This window comes from Xenia sp. Carnegie-2017, unplaced genomic scaffold, assembly GCF_021976095.1.
Source record: "Xenia sp. Carnegie-2017 unplaced genomic scaffold, XeniaSp_v1 HiC_scaffold_21, whole genome shotgun sequence".
Lineage (NCBI taxonomy): Eukaryota > Metazoa > Cnidaria > Anthozoa > Malacalcyonacea > Xeniidae > Xenia > Xenia sp. Carnegie-2017.
Genome location: NW_025813484.1, coordinates 219,803 through 239,410, shown reverse-complemented (window position 1 = coordinate 239,410; position 19,608 = coordinate 219,803). Strand labels below are relative to the sequence as shown.

General features: G+C 34.2%; 3 protein-coding genes and 1 long non-coding RNA gene across 4 annotated transcripts; 2 read left to right on the top strand and 2 right to left on the bottom strand.

Moving 5' to 3' along the window:
- The first annotated feature begins 224 nt into the window (after window positions 1–224).
- On the top strand, window positions 225–9,896 carry LOC124444774 (cilia- and flagella-associated protein 74-like). Its single transcript, XM_046995427.1, is given in 42 exon segments — window positions 225–581; window positions 662–791; window positions 885–969; window positions 1,038–1,131; window positions 1,209–1,297; window positions 1,361–1,459; window positions 1,546–1,650; window positions 1,718–1,891; window positions 2,001–2,111; window positions 2,206–2,308; window positions 2,400–2,557; window positions 2,699–2,729; window positions 2,881–2,982; window positions 3,145–3,237; window positions 3,305–3,402; window positions 3,484–3,565; window positions 3,644–3,709; window positions 3,804–3,846; window positions 3,849–3,880; window positions 3,954–3,995; window positions 4,059–4,177; window positions 4,255–4,321; window positions 4,396–4,485; window positions 4,948–5,103; window positions 5,241–5,304; window positions 5,379–5,515; window positions 5,840–5,962; window positions 6,023–6,079; window positions 6,144–6,208; window positions 6,287–6,415; window positions 6,480–6,567; window positions 6,634–6,807; window positions 6,882–6,974; window positions 7,108–7,168; window positions 7,171–7,424; window positions 7,499–7,791; window positions 7,883–8,118; window positions 8,249–8,424; window positions 8,492–8,647; window positions 8,731–8,848; window positions 8,908–9,183; window positions 9,313–9,896. Coding segments are annotated over 41 exon segments (5,016 nt in total). The 5' UTR covers window positions 225–581; window positions 662–676; the 3' UTR covers window positions 9,675–9,896.
- Window positions 9,897–12,888: 2,992 nt separating this feature from the next.
- Window positions 12,889–15,478, bottom strand: LOC124444781. The gene is made up of 2 exons (XR_006948015.1): window positions 15,107–15,478; window positions 12,889–14,862 (listed from the first exon to the last, which is right to left on the bottom strand). It is a non-coding gene; the product is annotated as an uncharacterized LOC124444781 (long non-coding RNA).
- A 1,066-nt stretch (window positions 15,479–16,544) lies between these two features.
- LOC124444777 (protein-S-isoprenylcysteine O-methyltransferase-like) lies at window positions 16,545–17,855 on the bottom strand. The gene is given in 3 exon segments (XM_046995431.1): window positions 16,545–16,851; window positions 17,032–17,265; window positions 17,268–17,855. Coding segments are annotated over 3 exon segments (837 nt in total). The 5' UTR covers window positions 17,677–17,855; the 3' UTR covers window positions 16,545–16,657.
- A 227-nt stretch (window positions 17,856–18,082) lies between these two features.
- Window positions 18,083–19,503, top strand: LOC124444780 (cation-dependent mannose-6-phosphate receptor-like; the record flags this gene model as incomplete). Its single annotated transcript, XM_046995436.1, has 6 exons — window positions 18,083–18,140; window positions 18,224–18,333; window positions 18,471–18,616; window positions 18,751–18,877; window positions 18,963–19,019; window positions 19,088–19,503. Coding segments are annotated over 6 exons (576 nt in total), but the record flags the coding sequence as incomplete, so codon positions are not given.
- Window positions 19,504–19,608: the final 105 nt, after the last annotated feature.

Here is a 19,608-nt window from a genome sequence, read left to right as displayed (position 1 = left end):
CATGGCAAACAAGGATTGTCTGGTCAATTAATATGAAACGCTCTTGTGTTCAACTATCTCGGGGTATCGGGAGGCTTAGGATTCAATTTTATGTCTATAAATGTATTGTCGTTATCATTTCAGATGCATATATATGGAGTTCACTGTTATCATTCAGTCCTCCTTGTTGAGTTCGTGCACATCAATGGCAAAGATTATAATCAATATTTAAATGTAATTGGTCGAAAATGGTCATGTGAAACGTAATCTTCCAGTTAGAAAACAAGCTTACACACAGAAACACATAAATCAGGAAAGTTTCTTATTCAAATAACTTTTTTCAGCAATCTATAGAAGTACTAGGGGAAAGAAACCAGTTATAAGGGTGAATATTGAAGTTCATCTATACAAGGTCGAGTGTCAAGTTGAAAAGCTCGTACGGAAACTTCCGAGTTCGTTCCGAAACATACAAGATGGCGTCAGTGAGTGAGACAAGCAATTGATTCAATCGAATTGAAATAAAATTAATTAAATCCACTGCATTGAAATGAAAATATTTCTCTTTTGTACAAGGATAGTTTCTGTTTTTGCTTTTGATGAAAGTATGTCAGAGTATTTATGCACATAATTTATATCAGTTTAGTATAATCGTAAAAGCTATATTTCATTAATGCTTTTGCAGCATTTCTTTAAGTAAATGGAGTTGATGGGTAGCGAGTCAAAGGAAAAGATGAGCAATTTGATTGATGCTGAAAATGAAGTATTGAAGAATGAAAATGATTATGACTCTGACGAAGAAGGTGAAGGAACATGTAAAGCGTAAAATTTCAATTTGTGTTGAACGTCTTGGAGATTTTAAAAATCCACTTATATATGATAATTTATCATAATTTAAATTTTTTTAGCGGATTTTAAAGTTCATGAAAGTGATTCTCCTTCGGATTTTGAACAGAATGCAATGAGCGATGAAGATACAGAGTCGTTGACTGGGTAAGCATTAAGTTATTGAAATGTTTCTTTGCATGAATATGTTGCTAAAATTAATATTCTGTGCTAAGGAGTCTGGATGGTGTTACTGGTGGTGATGAATATGAAATGACAGGTGATGATACAGAATACCATTCAGATTCTGTCACAAGACACATTCGACAGGTAATCAAACAGATAATCATCATTTGTGAATATTGATATATTTGATAGAAATTACATGCATATATGTACAAATTAAGGATAAATTGGAGATGCTTGCTCTGAGGAGACACCTTGATGCTCTAAGTGATCAAGTGGTGCAGAATGATTATCTTGTGATTCAATCCAGGTTCTTTTATGGATCAGTTGATTTTGTTTAACAAAAATAATGTTTTCTTACTTATTTTAACAGGGAGGAGCTGGGGAAATGTCGTGAAAATATACAATCATTGGAGAAAGAAATTCAGAAAGTTGAAAAGGAAATTGAATGCCATGAATCAAAAGGAAACAAGTATTTTTGTTGTGTTTTCAATTGAGCGATTCTCTTCTTTTGATAGCTACAAACTATGTTTACAGTTTGAATTATCTTATTTTCAGGGCACCAATATTTCGACTCAAGTCACATTACACCAAATTGTGTTGTGAACTTGACACGGAACATAAAGTAGAAATGGCAATAAGAGATAGACTTGATTCTGCTGAGTAAATAGTTAAACCTTCATTTTATTCCAGTGTGATATGACCCTGAGAGCATTTGTGTTTGTTTCAGATATTCCCTTTCATTGGCAAAAATGGAACAAGGTCGATTCCTTCTGGCTGGTGAAGAACTTGAAAAGGAGGAACAGTTTGAAGTAAAAAATAAGTCAGAAGCCAGTGCAATGAGAATCAGAAAAGAAAATATAGCAGCAATGGCTGCTGACAAACGTCGAAGAACACGCGAGAAGTAAATTATAATATGATGTATAAAATATACTAGTAATATAAAATAATTGATAATATATTGTGTGACCATATTGTGTACAAATGGTTCATTTATATATGTGCAAATGTAGGGAGAATATCACAGCATTACGTGAACGAGAAAGAAAACATCGACATGCTATCAATATGGCTAAAAAAAGTAGAGAACAAGCTTCAAAGTTTTTAAAAGAGACAATGACTAGGTGGGCTTACATCAATCTTTTTATCCTGAAATTATAGATAATTGACATTTTTTCTGATCATAGTCCTTTAAATTTACTCTTACTAACATTTTAGAGTTCGTTTGAAGGAAGCTGAAGACGAAGATCATCACCGCGCTGATATGGAAATCAGAATCAAAAATTTATTAAGTTTGAAGAACAACATTGAGAAAAACAAGGTAATTTTTTGTCTTCGTGAGTGGCGTCATGTTATTTTGAAATCAGTCTATATAAGTCATGTGATGACATCATATCATTTTTGCTATTCAGGACAGTTTACGTACGATTGAAGCAAGACGAGATGTAATGAGACAGGAGCAAGAACAAAGAGATCAACTTGAACGAGAAGAAATTCTTATTGATGGATTGAATCCTGATGAAATATTAACTCGTCGAAAGCGAATAAGACAGTTTGAAAAAGATAAAGAGTAATGCCATTTTCAACTGTCAATTATTCAATTGTTTGCTTTTTTCTGTTTATGAATTTACTTTGTAAATGGGTGGTCATTGATATGTTGTGTTTAAAGACAAATGATTTGACGATATACATTATATTTTTTGTTTTTAAGAACATTAGAGAAAAGACAACGGGAAAGACAGGTACGGAATTTTTTTGTATACTTCTTTTCTCGTAAAATATAATCAACGACACTTGTATACTAGTTTCGTTTCGTAATTTGCGACTATTCTTTCCAATCCTATTTTCGAAGTTGCGTACTCGGAATTCAAACGATTTTTTCTTATATTTAAGATCGAAATTGCCGATAAGTTACTGAGAGAGGAAAAACAAATGAAAAAACGTTTTCAACAGCAACCACAACTTTGGCCAGAGAAACATCGTGATAGAAACAAGGTTTAAACTGTAATTTTTTGCACTCCACTGTCTTTGTTCTCTCAAATCTCGATTCTTTGCGCATTTGAAGCTTCACTTTCTTCATTCGTTGATTGCTACATCCTTTAAATTCCTAATCTTTCGAATTTCTGGTCTTTAGTGTTTTATAATATTTTACTTTAGAGATTTGCTAAAAGAAGAACGAAATCAAAACCGTTCAAAGTGTACAGCGGTTCCTCTTCAATGGAATACAGTGCAGATGCTGAAGATGCTGGGGTAGGCACAACGGTAATTTGGTTACAGAAAAAAACAAAGTAACTGACAAGTTTCTTTTCTTCATTAGGGAGGATTTTTACCCAGCAAACTCGTCCCAGTTTCATCTGATGACGAAGATGATTTCTCTCCATTTGGTCACACAAGTCGTGATGAAGAAAAAGATGGGTATTTTAATTTAGGATATTGAGTTGTCATCGTCCATGATCATAAGTTTTTCATATTTTCATTACTTGAACAATAATTTAGTGATTCTGATCATGACGAAGACGATCTTGTTGAACCAGAATTTCCTGGATTATGGAATGATTTTGAAGAGAGTGCAAACAAGGTTTTTATGATGGTTCCTCCTTTCTTATATCGTAGCTATATGGATTGAATTTTCATCACCTATGATGATCTTTTTTAGAAATTTGACAAATGTCAGACGGAAAGAAAATTGACAGTGAACAATGCCATGAGTAAAACAGAACAGGTTAATTACCTACGTTCATTTTCTTGTGAAGAAGAACACATTTTCTTTTACTGTAGTTAAAATATTGATTATTTACTGGTTGCTTGCTTATCAGGAAATAAGAGAACGATCCTTAAAGAAACAAAGGGATAATATTGTTCAAAACAAGTAGCTGTTGGAAGAGAGTTTAAAGTTAGTTCATTCTTAATTAACGTCTTTGTATCAGATATATAATTTGCATAAATTGCGTTCTTGTGTTTTACAGGGTCAGGCTTTTTATAGCAAACCTGAAGTTATCATCTTTAAGGTAACTGAATCAATGTTTCTTTCTTATGCCTTTTCAATCTTTTTGTTGAAATGTGTATTTCAGGATTTCGATGTCGGCAAAAGTTATCGGAAGAAAATCATCCTCACGAACGTTTCATTTACTCAGAATTTTTGTAAATATGTTGGAATGTCTGAACAGTTACTTGACTTTATTGACGTCATGTAAGTTACGTGGATATATAATCACCAAGTAATCATATTGTTCCCCTGTTTATCCCCTCTTACTCTTTATTATTCAGTTATGATCCACCAGGAGCGATGTCTGCTGGCCTTACATGTCATTTTGCCGTTTTATTTAAACCTATGGTAAAGAATACCTCAAAATTTTATCTTGTCAATTTGCAAAGACTAAAATTATTGTAAAATATTTTCTTTTGAAGCTGAATGAAGATCTTATTGGTCAAATTGATTTTCTTGCTCAAACTGGTCCATTTTCTGTGCCTGTGAAATGTCTCTCCAAAAAGTGTCAGGTTTATCTTAAAGTGTCTTCTTACATTGGACGTGATCATGTTTATCCATGCTATCTTTATGAGATCTTATTTATCCATAGTGATACTATCCTTAAGAGATCTTATTTATCCATAGTGATACTATCCTTAAGAGATCTTATTTATCCATAGTGATACTATCCTTAAGAGATCTTATTTATCCATAGTGATACTATCCTTATGAGATCTTATTTATCCATAGTGATACTATCCTTATGAGATCTTATTTATCCATAGTGATACTATCCTTAAGAGATCTTATTTATCCATAGTGATACTATCATTATGAGATCTTATTTATCCATAGTGATACTATCCTTATGAGATCTTATTTACCATAGCAATACTATACTTAAAAGATCTTGCCTATGCACATTGTCATAAAACATAAACATAGTTGATTCATCGTATCATTGTGTCATGGATATATTGTGTTTCCTCTAGGTCAGCGTTGATAAAGAACACATCAACTTTGGCTCTCAAATTCTTGGAGAGAGTTGTAAAAAAATAGTCACGTTGATAAATGACGGAGCATTGGGCACTAGGTTTTACGTGAAGAAATGTCTTTCGTCAGTTGACGTCAATCCTCCATTATTTAAGGTATACTTAAAATACCATCGGATCAGCTTATCTTTGATTTAGATTGGCTCAGCGGATAAGTTGGATAGAATTGTGAAAATATTAATTATTTTTATTTTTCAGAATCATTTGAACAATTTATGTAATATTTTTTATAGGAAACTGACAGAAATGTTGTGGAAAATGTTGGAGACGATTTTAATAAGCAAGAAAAGTTAAAAGGTATGATTGTGTTTGTTAAAAAAAAATGTTATGAAACAATAGTGATAGCTGTGGTGAATTCCTGTTGATTAAAGAACTTGATGACAAAACTCAGGATAAGAAACACTTTGAAAAACAAAATATCGAAGATAAACAAGAGATGGAAGATTTACCTTCACCTATACATAAAAAGTCTGATGACATCGTAACAGAAGAGTTCACGCTTGGCGAGGTTTGTAATCATGAACATTTAAAGTTAAGGACTTTCAACTCGTTCGTACGTGCTTTCTTTCTTAGGTGAAATGTGGAGAATTGAGACCACAAACTTCATTTCAACTCGTTCCTACTTGCTTTCTTTCTTAGGTGAAATGTGGAGAATTAATCCACAAACTTCATTTCAACTCGTTCCTACATGCTTTCATCGTAGAAATGTGGAGAATTAAAACCACAAACTTCATTTCAACTCGTTCCTACTTGCTTTCTTTCTTAGGTGAAATGTGGAGAATTAAAACCACAAACTTCATTTCAACTCGTTCCTACTTGCTTTCTTTCTTAGGTGAAATGTGGAGAATTGAGACCACAAACTTCATTTCAACTCGAAGTGATATTTGCACCTCTTAAGCCTGGTGACAGCACCTGCTCGTTCGAAATTACATTTGAAGATGGAGAATTATTGCCTGTAAGTTGCTATTGCGTTTTCCATACTTTTTTTTGTACTCTCACTCTTAATTACTTGCAGATCATCATCAATGTTCATGGGACTTGTATCGACGTTCCTGTGTGGGTTGAACGTGAGGTATACTAGATAAAGTGTTAGTAGCTAACTATGAAAGTTTACACTTATGTTGTGTTGTTTTAAGATAGTGGATCTCAAAATCTGTATGTATGACAGACTCTATCAAGATGCTATTGTCATAAACAACAGGTAACTTATCTTAATGTAAACCACGAAACATGGAAAAATTCTCAAAAAGAAATTGCTTTCATGTTTGTCTTTGTTTAGAGCAACATCAGCACTCAGACTAAAGTTTGAAGTAAATAAAGATGTTAGTAATCACCTGGAGTTATTACCAAAGACTGCTTACATTCAGGCACAGTCCCAATTTTCTGCTCAACTTAAATTCCTACCAAGGTAACAATATTGTTTTGTGTACAATACTTGATACATTAATATAATGGTTTTTTAAACATTCTAGAAAGACATTGTCTAAAGATTGTCCAAATTATTTTAACGCTGAAACTGGAATTCTTCGAGCGCCACTTACAATATGTGTTGCTGATAAGGTTTGTTAACTTTTATTTTCTCCAAGATCAACAGTATCTTATCTTAATATATGATTTGATGTTTAGACGCGTCCAGTCCAATTCACTGTACATGCTATTGTAACTCCATCCGATATTGAATTCAATGTCTCCAAAATTGATTTTGGTTATTGTACAACTGTGGAGTCTGTAAAACAGACCATTACCATGACAAACAAATCAGTTCTTGCACAAATGTATGGATTTTGTCGTGTACCCGAGGTAATATTGGTTATAATTTTTGCTCAATGAAATATAACTACTCATGTATATATATTCATTTCATTTTGTTTCAGTGTTTAGAAGTACAACCAAATGATGGTTTTGGTACTTTACTTCCGTTAGAAAGTCTTGATGTTGATGTTATATTTAGTCCGAAGAATGCTCAGGTGAAGTTCTTTTGTCTCATTTATTTATACTTTTCAATAAAATGTTACAATCAGTTACGATACAGCAATTTCATGTATTTCAATCTTTCCCTAGTTAATTATTTTCAGTTTCGTAAAATTCCCTCTCTTCTAGGAGTATAATATGGATCTTGTGTGCAAGAATGGCATTGGGACCGAGTTTAGTATTTCATGCAGGGGACTGGTGTCTACCCACCATTAAAACTATCAGTATCAAGCATATCATTTCGTGCAACGAGCATAGGTGACAGTTCAGTTGCTAAACTGAAAGTCACCAATCATCTCACTGATGAAAATGGCTTTACACATGAAGTACCGCGTATTGGGAAGGGGCCTGTGGCTAAGTTTGGACCAACTACCTTTGAGTTTGTTGTTCCTTCGGGCTCTCCTATCAATATATCTCCCGCTGTTGGTGTTGTCATGCCAGGAAAGGTATTGTAACAAATGGTTTACTCCCATTGGTTGCGTTACTCATTCAGTTGATACGTAGATATAACGTGATTTAGAGCTGTAACATTGATGTAACATTCTCACCACAACTGTTGGAAGAAGAAATCATTCAAGAAACTTTTCGTATTGCTGGTAAGATGGTAAAAAGAAAGATAAGTGAAGAAAGTTCCTCCAAAGTGGAGGAAACTATTCCAACTACCTCACCATCTAATGTAAAGAAACAATTAACCAAGTTGGGTGGAAAGAAAAGTGGAAAAGATTCACCAAAACGAAGACAAACATCTTCAGTTGCATCTAAGACACAATCGACATCAATGAAAACAAGCACCGACGACAAAGATATGAAAGGGTGAATGTTTATCGAATGAATCTCTTTAAAATTATTAAGTCATTGTAGATAGCCAACTTTTACACGTAAATCTTTTGTCTTATATTTTTAGAAGTGACGAATACTCTGCAGCTCAACTCTCCCTTCTGAAAAACTTTGAAAACCAATTTAACAGCTACAGTATACCGTGTTTTGTTGCTAGTGGAGAGTCAAGTGAACCTGGAACATTAGAATATAGTGTATACAATACGTTGTTCTTAAAAGTACATTGTCCTGCAATTAGGCCTCATCTGGTTGTTGTTTCAAATTATGGAAGATCTTCTGTTGATTTTGGTCCAGTCTCTGTTGGTAAGACAAAATTCCTTTAAATATAATCATTACCTCTTCATTAAATCTTGCATACATTCATCCTTTTTGTCATCCCCCACCCTTACATACCCATTGCTCGATTAACCTTTGACAAATGTTAATTATTCAGGACAGCGAGAAGTCAGAGATTTGACCATTCAAAACATTTCGTCATATACGTTGGAGTTATCAACATCCATCCTTGATCCTCATGGTCCTTTTATGTTGCTCAATGTCAATCGAACTTTAGAGAGTATGGAGAGTATCTCCTGCTGCATTTCATTCTCACCTCAGTCAGCAGAAGAGGTATGTCAGTCTTCTCTAAAGTTCATTTGTGTTGAAATTACCATCATTATGATTTCATCATTTGCAGTTTTATGAAGTATTGGAGTTCAATTGTGTTCGTTCGAGCCTGCATGTGAAATTACGAGGTAAAGGTGTCACGCCCGTTGTCGCAAGTAATGTTGAAAATTCTGTCATTGATTTTGGCTATGCATTGGTTCACGACTCAGTAACTGCGATGTTTAAGGTGATTGTGCTGAAATTTTTTCATGATCTTATTTTGTGAAGTTCATCCATTGTTGAATGTCTACAAACTTGTGGGTTTTATAGCTGGAGAACAATTCTGAATTACGTGTCTCCTACGATCTTAACTTTGCAAGTTTATCGAAATCCAAGCGGTCGATATTACGAAACACCATGCCATTTGAAACAGAATCTCCAGCTATAGGTACACTTCTCGTTTATAATGTTTTCGTCAAAGTACTGGCTTCATGTCGAATTTTTTAGGTTGCTCTAACTATTCTGGTCAAGTTGTATTTGATTGTGTGCCGTCGTCAGGCAATATAGAACCTGGCAAATCTCAGGATATTTTTGTCACTTTTACCCCTGATCATGCCAGTGAATATTTTGCTGACGAACTAAGTATCGAGGTTAACAATGATGTAAGCGAGATTGTGCGTTTGCGAGCAAGGGCATCTCCGACATTGATGTATCTTCAAGGATGGGATGAACTTCGTCAACAAGAAAAATCACTTACGGAAATCATCAGTGAACACGAGGAAGGTAGAAAAGATGGAAACATTTCTTTTTTTGAGCCTTGTGTTGTCTGTCTAAATCCTGTTTTCTTTTTGAATTATCTTAGTTTTGCAACTATTTACTTCATTCTTTCAAGTCATTTCATGATGTTACTAGGCTCGCCTCTTCAAAAAAAAGTTCTTCTGATGTTCAAGAGCGAAAGCAAACAAGGGGAGTCCTTCAAACCTATAGAACGACGTATTTTGGTTGGATGTATTAAGTCAAGTATGGTGAATCGAAAATCCTGCGAGTTTGTTTTTGATAGTCTCAAAGAATGCAACGAAAAAGGCTTCAGTTTTGACCCCATCAAATCAAGTGTGGAGAGTGGAGCTAAGAAAGACATTGTATTTCGATGGCAGCCTACCGCTGACCATGATACTAATGCAGTTGTTAGTGCATCCACCACAGTAACAGTCAAAGGTGAAACAGTGACGCAATATCATGTTCTTTTGAGAGGTATTGTTGTTTCACAGGAATAATGAGGTTAGTGACTTTACACTTTATTGTTTTTCATGCGCTGCAGAGATGATTATTTTACGAAATTTATGGCAAAACTTACAAACACAAGAATATTTGCGTGCTATTTTATATATATAAATATGTATATATATTGTTAAATGTTATTTATGGAACATATACATAATGTTAAGAGGTTTTCTAAACATTATCGATCTTTTATGATTAAAGCGTTCAATTTAAAATTTAAGTCACCAAGTTTTTACGTTAAACACTATGAGATAGAGCACTACAGAAAGCAAAATGTAAATTTCTTGAGCCAAAATCCTTTAAAGACGACGTAAAATGGAAACAAGATGTTTTACGATTTTTGTAGCTTTCTTGCTTCCATCTACTGATGTCAAGCTCTTTAACTAAGATTTGTTTAGTTTACGAGAAATTAAGCAACAGCTTAAAGCTGTGAGCCTTTCGCTTTTTATTTTTAAATAAAAAACGCGTACATATCAGAAAAAAAATTTGAAAACAAAAAATGATCCATGCTTCCCGACATCTTGGGACAGGCATGTTAACGTTCCGATAGGAGATTTCGTCCCCTCCACGCTATCTTACTTGGGGATGTCAATAGCAAGCTTAAGCCCATCATACTCCGAGATCCACTATGGTACTCGGGGTACGCAGGGAGAGTGACGTTCACACATACGTCTGCGATCCTACGAAAAGAAACTTTGTATTAATCTTTGATTCCTGGTTTCGAATATGATTTAGAATATTTTTAATATAAAAGTTGGTCAATGCATATGTTGTTATGTTAAGAATTTACTTAGAAAGGATCATTTATACGAAGGTGTGTTTTTTTCTATATGTTTCAAAGGGCTTAAAAAGTTTCAAGTAAGGTTTCTATTTCATTCTATATTTGGTGAGGTTAAATTCTAAGGTCATTCTACATGACGATATTAATAACTTGACTCGCCTTGAAATAAAAGGAAATACAGCTTTTCTGCATGCTTAATCGATTGGATTAAAGTTAAGCAAATCTGATTTTATCTTTAATAAAAACAATGAATCATGCAATCATTTAGGAATTTAATAAAACAAACGAAACAGTTGTATCATTTTCGTTATCAATGATTGAACACGAACTTAGCAATTTAAAGAGATCACTAGGCTGATGTGAGGATGATCTACATCGATATCTTAACATTGAAGAAAATGATTGCTCAGTTCCTTCTAAGCTCCATGTCCGCTTACTTTTAATACATCAATCGTTTGTCGTGTATATCTCTGTGAAATCGTACTCCACCCGGCTCGCGGTCAGTTCCGCTTCATATGACGTCATCAGGCGACGACAGGCGACGTAGGATTTCCCTGAGATGTTTTTATCGTTGCAATGTGATAGAAGCCGCTAGAATATCCCGGAAGCGACAGGTGATGAGTGGTTAAACGACGTCATCGTATATTAGAATGCCGTATTTGGCGAAATGTCTCATGTTGACACAAGTGTAAAGCTCATAGTATTTATGTGACGAAGTACACATTGGTTTAAATTAAACATTGCTTAGATCGTTCATATTAATGTGAACATTGCGTAATACACGACAGTATTTACTTTTCCTGTGCTATTCATTATATATCTATAGACTGTAACATTGCCTCTATGTAATACCCTGTTGAGTTTGTACATCAACATTTAAATATCTTTTCTTTTCTTATTTACTTCATTGTGTCATTGTTTTGAGCTGATATCAATATACTCTTGTTCGACGTCTTAGTTTTCTAACATTTACAACTTAAGAAAAAGAAATGGGCCAAATTTCAAAGGGTAAATTATATTTCAGTTGTGGCGACGCGGCAAGATAACTATGTATCCATGGCAACGTTGTTGAACACTCTAATGAAATTAACATTCTTGTCATACTTGTGGCGAAGACGATTTATGTCCGAAGAAGGGCATCGAACGATAGTCTAGGCGGTCATTAATCGTTAGACAAGTGTATGTACACCCTGTACTCATAATAGTCGTGAGATTTGTATTTATATTGATGACAACAGTTCATCGCTCATAAAATGTTCTTCGTAAATTCTTCCAAAAAAAATTTAAATGATTTATTTTAATGCTTGTTTGAAGTAACGATGTGCTTAAAATGTAATGTAGAAAATCTTTTTCTCGTATTAAATTTCAAGCACTCGATGTATAACTCATTGACTGTTTTCATCTTTTCTTTCTCTGGAAGGTGAAAATGCACTCGAAGATGAAAGACATCTTTGGTAATATTCTTTTCCTAAAGTCCAGAACAAACTGTCGTTTCATGATACAATATTGTGTTGTATAACAATAAAATCATTCTCTTTCTACAATATTTTGTATATCACACGAAGACGTTGGATATTGATGAAAAGATAAAGCGGATAAGGTTGTGAAGAGGAGTATTAAGATAAGAAAAGTGTCTATCGTTGTGTTACTGTAAGTCACATCAACTCAACTTTTCTTTGTTTATTTTGCCAATATTTTCGTTTAGGTGCAATATAACACATATGTCAATGTTTATATCGGACATGGTATCCCGTTCACTTGTCATTGTCGGCTCGAATGCTATCCAAGTTATGCCAAATACGCGTCGTTCGAATACCACGATTATTGTGTTTACCCACACGCAGCGTGGTGATTGGTTCAAATCTTTAATTATTCATGTATAAGCTATCTGTGACGTCAAACTCGTATTTAATCTTACGGACTTTACGGCGTTTTTCGCTTCTTCGCCCACAAATTGCACGGTGCCCGCTGACGCGCTCTGAGATAACGCTACAGATATATCAATTGTACGTCTTGTAACTTTGTGAAATTCACTGCCGACAAAACGTCTACGGCACATTGCGAACAGAAGGACCCGTTATGAACGGTGAGAGTGTTATAAATGCCCCGTCGTCCGTCTCGTCTGGTGTGGCTAGCTCGACGCATGTAATCTCAGACAACGGAAAAATATATGAAAATACAAGGTCGTTGCTTCAAGGATCCCTTCAGAGAAATGGCAAAACGCACTTACACAACGTTGGTAGTGAAGAACCTTTGGAAATTCAATGCGGAGAGAAGAGTGCGTTGTTGTTTGTATCCAAGCTGTGTCAGGGAAGCAAAGGGCCTTGTATTCTCTATGACAACGATTGGTTGACGCCAAATGAACTACAATATATTTGTGGACGTGAGACGGCCAAAGATTGGAAACGAAGTATTAGACACAAAGGGAAGTCGTTAAAAAGTTTAATTGCTCAAGGATTTTTAAAAGTTCATCCACCGATTTGTGACTGTCCTGGATGTCGTGTTTCCTCGCCTGTCGTAAGTTATTTATTCTTAAGTTGTTATTCTCGATATTTTAATTATCTTTGGCTTATCCTGTATTTTTAGCTTTCTATACACACCTTATAAATTAGCGTAATTTTTGCACTGCTTTATGACAATCAAAACAACTGCTTAGTTCGTAAAAAAACAGCTGGGTTTATTTCAAGCTGAAAATATTGATATTTTGGTAATTGGAAGAGACATTTTTGGATGCAGGATGATTTATATTCTCCACCTGCATTAAGGTACTTGCCTCCGTACTTACTGAAGGAGCATAATTGTTTTTCACCTACTAATTACAATCGTACAGTTATAAGAATGAGTAAATCGTTTTGTTTTGTTTAATTAATAATTTGTTTAAGATAGAACTTCCATGAAATAATTTTGTATCCATCAAGCGATTCTTCCAACAACCTAAATTAGAGGAAGGTTTTTCTCAGTAATACATTTAACGCTATGTAAACTTAACGATTTTGTCCGTTTGCAGTTTATATGGTTGCTATAGATCTTGTTTTAAACTTTTGCCGTCATTATCATACCACGCTTTCTTTTACGCCCACGATAACTGATTGGAAGAACCATTTGCACGTTAAATGTTCAAGGTTTATTTACATGTCGTAGCGACACGGTTTCTCTCTCTTTGCTTTGAATGTAATGATGCGTTAAAGCAAATATGAAAATCACAGCTTTGCTATCCGTTAATTGATAAATAGTTCTTTTGTTTATCATAGCTTTCATATTAGTTCATTTTTATTTAGTCTAAACCTTGTTCCGAGTGCAAGACCTAACTTAGAAGTGTTCTCCATCATGAATGCAAAATTATGTTACTACACTTTTATTGTAACTTGTTTTTTTGCTGTTCAAAATATAGTTAAGTTCATTTTATGTTGGTATTTTTTACAACAACTGTGATTTAAGATTTTTTAAACTAGTCTTTTACGATCTGCACACTGAAGTATTAACGTTCATTACGATGCGTAAAGAAAATGCACTAAAAAATTGTAGAAATTTCATCTTTCCTCGCCCATGTAATAGAAAATTCTAGCAGGAAAATAGCCCTAGTGATTTACGATGACCCTTGACATATGAGGCACGCGAATCGTTCGAAATTTATCGTTATTTTTAGCTCGCAAAGATTAGATATAAGCACGCCACAAGTGTTTACGACAGGCGGAAATTGAGTGAAATGCTTACACAAGAACCATTTAAAGCGTGATCTTAGAGTAGCATTCAGTATATAAATTCTGTCTCCGATTCTTCATTTGTGGTGAGTAAGAATACTCAGTTCTCCTACGCAAGCCTTGTAACAAACGTCTGATTTAACTTTGTTTTGTTCATAAAAATGATATTGTTTTTAAAATTATGTGGTTTCACGAAAGTCTGCTTAGTTATGAAATAGTAAAAACATTGTCTTGTCAACGACACAGGTACCACTATACCTGTATTTGTTAGTGTCACGTATGCTTTGTCGCTTACATTGTCTCTGTTATTTTTACCTAAACTTTTGCCATTTTCTGCAATGTTCACAGCCAAACAAGACAAATTAAGTTTGATAGTAAGATCTCCGTAATTTCGAGAAATGTCCATTGATATGAATAACAAAGCCTGCTGTTTATACTTGCATGACTACAATAAGAGTTGTCAACAAAGCGTAGGCGCCACCTGCCCACGTATGTGTGCTTGGCTGTATAAGGCTTGCTTATTTCGATGATTAAGATACCGTATGAAGTACATGTTTTGCCATGAAGAGTGATTAATTAATCATAAGTTATAGTCATGCTGAAGTGTTTTATTGTCGCATTTTGAGTCAAATACCAGCGCTCCACTTCGATTTCCAATTTGATTCGATAAAGACTGTGCATTCGTGTATAACTTGAGAGCTATGAAGAAATAATTGTTGATAAACTCAAGAAAGGAAAGCAACAATGTGATGCAATCTGTTTACATGTCGTTTAGTATGAAAGTAAGGAAAATGTTTTCCTTACTTTTTGTTTCATTTCCATTTTTTCCAATCTTCCAACATACTTAGTCTTTTGTGGAAATTATGGAAACGCATAAATTGACATTTTTTCTTTGATTAGAATCGGACCCGGCTTGCAGACAAATGTGGTTTCTCTAAATTACCTTCATATCTTACGGACAAGTCGATGGCCGATCGTTTCCCCTCAATGTGGCGACAAAACTCAACGTCAACGACAAGTAGTGATGAAATTGAACATGTGAAGTCGGAAAACCAGGATGAAGAATCCCTTCCCCAGCGATCTCACTCGGACGAACCTAGAGTTTACACAGCAGTGGATCATATTAATTCTGTACGGAGACCCCGTAGTTCTTCACCAGATCTTGAACGTAATCGTGTTAACACGAAAAGACGACGCATGAGTGAAACTACAGCAGGTAAGGAAGAGTGTAATGTAAGGTTATGAATAGATAAATGGAGAGATAGAAAATGTATTTCTAACAACCTTTGTTTTGATTTCAGTGTCATCTTCCTCATTGTTGTCTATGTATTAGTATATGATACTAACATGAATAATGTATATGTTTGACTTGTATAGAAAATCATGCTGAAAATTCTAGGAAACATGACGTCATAGGTGTTGACGTGAAACGTAGCAGTGAAGTCCAGTCTTTTCATGATCCGTTAAGAAGAGGTTGGAAGTGATTTAGTGATTACGATTGATTTGTCAATTTAAAAACAACACAACAACAATAATTAATATCTGTTATTTGTTGACTTCTAATCAGTACTGTGTTGTTTTTAATATTCTCTTCAATCTTTAATTAGATCTCCCTGTCTTGACACTCCCGTCTTCTGTGTATTCAGCAAATACCTTATACGGTCATAGTCAACATCATATGGCTTTACATCGTCACGTCACGTCACCCCGTTTACTGTCGCCGTCTTTCGTTAGAGCATCGGTTGCCTCGCCTGCGCAGATGCGGGTACTTCGTGATCAAGCTGTTGTATCGTCGCGTATTTACGCTCAGCATTTACGTCAGGATTTTGGTGCCATGCCGACGGTGTTTCCTTTCACATTTACACATCCATTACCGGGCAAGCAAATTCTTGCATCACATTTTAAACCGTACACCTTGCAAGAGAGTGAAAATGAACAAGAGGAGAAGGTTCCAGCAGACGAAAAAGAGAAAAGAGAAGAATGCGAAGTTGATATTTTGGAGAATAATTCTCTAAATAATGAAACAATGACGAAACCTGTCGCTATAGGAAATAAATCTCGTTGTTCATCAAACGAAAATTCAAAGTTTTGCATTGAGGAAGAAGAAAGAACATCAAATGGTCGCGTATGTTCGGATATAGTTGCAGTTGGTTGGAGTATTGAAGAAGTTTGTAAGTTTGTTAGCTCCGTTATTGGTTCAACAGAATATTGTGACATGTTTCGTGAGCAAGAAATCGATGGACAGGCATTGATTTTACTCACTGAAGATCATCTCTCGAATAAAATGGGCATGAAATTGGGACCTGCTTTAAAACTAAAGTTGAAAATAGACGAGTTGCGTTGCGTCTACTCTAAATAATGTAAATATTAAATAAAAATTATTTGTGCTTTCTTCGCATGACTGTTTTTTTATGATTGAAGGTAAATGAAAAATTAGAAGTTTTTTACAGAGGAAACAACGATCATAAACTAATTTCAATCCTCTTCAAGCTCTTTATGATTTGTCATCTTTATAACCGTAAATAAATGGTAATCCTGTTGAAACTTTCTTCTGGTAAAGGCGGTAATCATCACCAAAGAATTCAATCAATGACAACTCTTCATCTTCAACGCGTTCCTTGAAAAACTGCCAAGATGCCAAGGTATAGGCTAGGACACATAGTGGATTACAAAGGATTATCTGTGTCCCTGGAAAACACCAAGAATGATATTAGATCTAACTAATATCTGACGTACAATCATATGAAAGTATACCACAGTGTTATAAAAAATAGGTACGCTACACAGTTAAAACAGGTGGTAAAAGTAGAATTTTAAAACCTGAAGACATAGATAGTAAATACTCTATAAACACTGAAATGAACTTACCAATACTCCAGAAGAACCAACCAACATATCCAGGATGACGACACAAACCATATACACCCCACGTGACCAAAATGTGTTGATCACGTTTTTTGTATTGAATTAAATGAGTGAAATTTGTTTTCGCTGTAACCATGGCAATCTTGCGCAACAGTTCACCGAACACAACTAAGATAAGACCCAGAAAACTGATAGTAAATTGAGATTTTAAGAATGGAAATGTATAGTATTCAATAAAAATTCCAGCCAACTGGCTACGGCAGCCATCTTGTACTCAAAACTATGATTTAATAAAAATGAGTCAATGGAAAGTTTATTTTCATTATACAGTGCCATCATTATGTACTCCGAGAAATGAAAGAATGACAATGAACATAAGTACCATCCGAGGCAAGACCAAGAATCGTACGTTGAATTCATATTTAACAAAATACCAACGCCAAATAAACAACCTAACAAAGCTGCTCGTCTTGTCACTTGAGAATATGGAAGAAAAACACCAATTAATGTCAGAGATAAAGCCAGAGGGAATTTAAACGATACCATCCATTGAAGATGAACAATATTCTCCCCCAAAAATACATAAAGTACGAGGAAGACGTACAAAAGAAACGTGAGAAGTGCGATTTTACCTTCGATGACCACCATCTTGTTATGATGATCTCTATACGTAACTGGATGGAGTCACGAGATTATCACGCAAGATGGCGGAAAAATGGCGAGGATGTATGATCATTTTTATTGTATTTTACTTGGCTGTTTTTGTTCATGCAGAATATGTATGTCCTCAACAGAAGGGTGGAAATGAGGATGCCAATAAAAAAGCCCGAAACCTAGCTGGAACAAGGTAGTGCATTTCTCATGTTCTGATTCGTGAAGAGCTTGCAAAATTCATCAATGACAATTTTTATCGGATGTGTTTAATGTGGATTTTCTTTTAAATGTTTCATTTATAGCGAATTTACGATATATGACAAAGACAAGAAATATAAATACATAATAAATCTTTGCAAAAAAGGCGAAGATGATATTGCAATTGAACAATATGACTTAAAAACCAAAGGACATTTATGATCTTGGCAACTTCAAAAGTGCCCACGTTTATGGCGGCAGTAAGTTTACTTGGTTTTTACAGCTAGATTTACTTGAATAACATTTAAAAGTAAATTTTTCGTATTTTTATTACTTTTCATAGATGATTGGTTAATTATTCAGTATACAGGTGAAAAGTATACTACCCATTGTAATAAGAAAAACAGAATATCAATATTTTATATTGGATGTGATCAATCTGCTACCACTCCTGTAAGTATTTATTTTGTCAATGTAAAACTAGATGGAAGTTGTAGAATATTAACTAATTGTTATTCCCTGAAATCACTGAAGTTTTTCTAGATTTGTAATTCTTGTTCAGAATCTCAACCATTCTTGTTCTGTTAAAGAAAAAAAGAAAACCAAGAATTATCGAAGAGTATCGACCAAATGAACCTGATAATGATTTCTGTTATTATTTATTTGAAATGAAACATAATGGTGTATGTCCTCCAGAGAAGAGTAAAATCAGCCCAGGATCAGTGTTTATTATAATGTACGTCATTACATAATTATTTGTGCTCATTTTTTTTCTATCCTTATAATGAAATTAAAATTTTTGTGAAATACATAGAACTCTTGTTTTTAGCAATCAATAATCTTATGAATCTTATTTTTCATTCATTGCAGCATTGCGATTATTGTTTTTCTTTATTTGCTGTTGGGATTTCTTTATCAAAGATTTATTGTTGGTGCAAAAGGAATGGAACAGATTCCTAATTATTTAATGTGGAGAGAGTTTGGAGCATTACAAGCTGTATGTTTTTTATAGCAAAACTGTGCAAATTTGTGTAAAGATTTTAGATATTTTGTTTTTCATTGTAATCACTTAATTTCTTCAGGATGGTTGTAATTACATATGTAGAGGTCGAGGTAGAAAAGAACCAACTCGATACAAAGTATGTATCATAAATATTACATTTAGTATTTGTCAATTTTTTTCATGATTTGAATATTTCAATTTCAGCCAATGGATGATGCTATTGCTGATGATGACTTTAGTTTAGAAAATGATGATAATGATGACACAATGTTACCTATGTAGTAATTTTTCATTAATTTGATGAATTATATCACTCTTTATTGATTAGTAAGTTATACTCTTTAGTAATTTTTTCATTAATTGGAACAATCAGAACACTCATTAATGATGAGGGAGTAATTACACTCTTTAGCAATTTTTGCAATAATTGAAACAATAAGGGCACCCATTAATGACAGGCGAGTTCTTGTACTATTTATACTTAGTGAATGTAATTTTATCATTATTACTTCATAATCAATGACTCAGTTGTATGGCAATTTCTTGATAAGTTAGATAATGATTTGAACAAACATATTTTCACGATATAGGATGAATTAAATGTGAGAAAACATTTTAAATTGTATCATACTGTTTCTCAATTCCTCAGAAAAAATGGTTCTATCTTATCACGTCTTGTATGTAGGCTGCGGTAACGACACTTATTTCAACTTTATCACAATGAG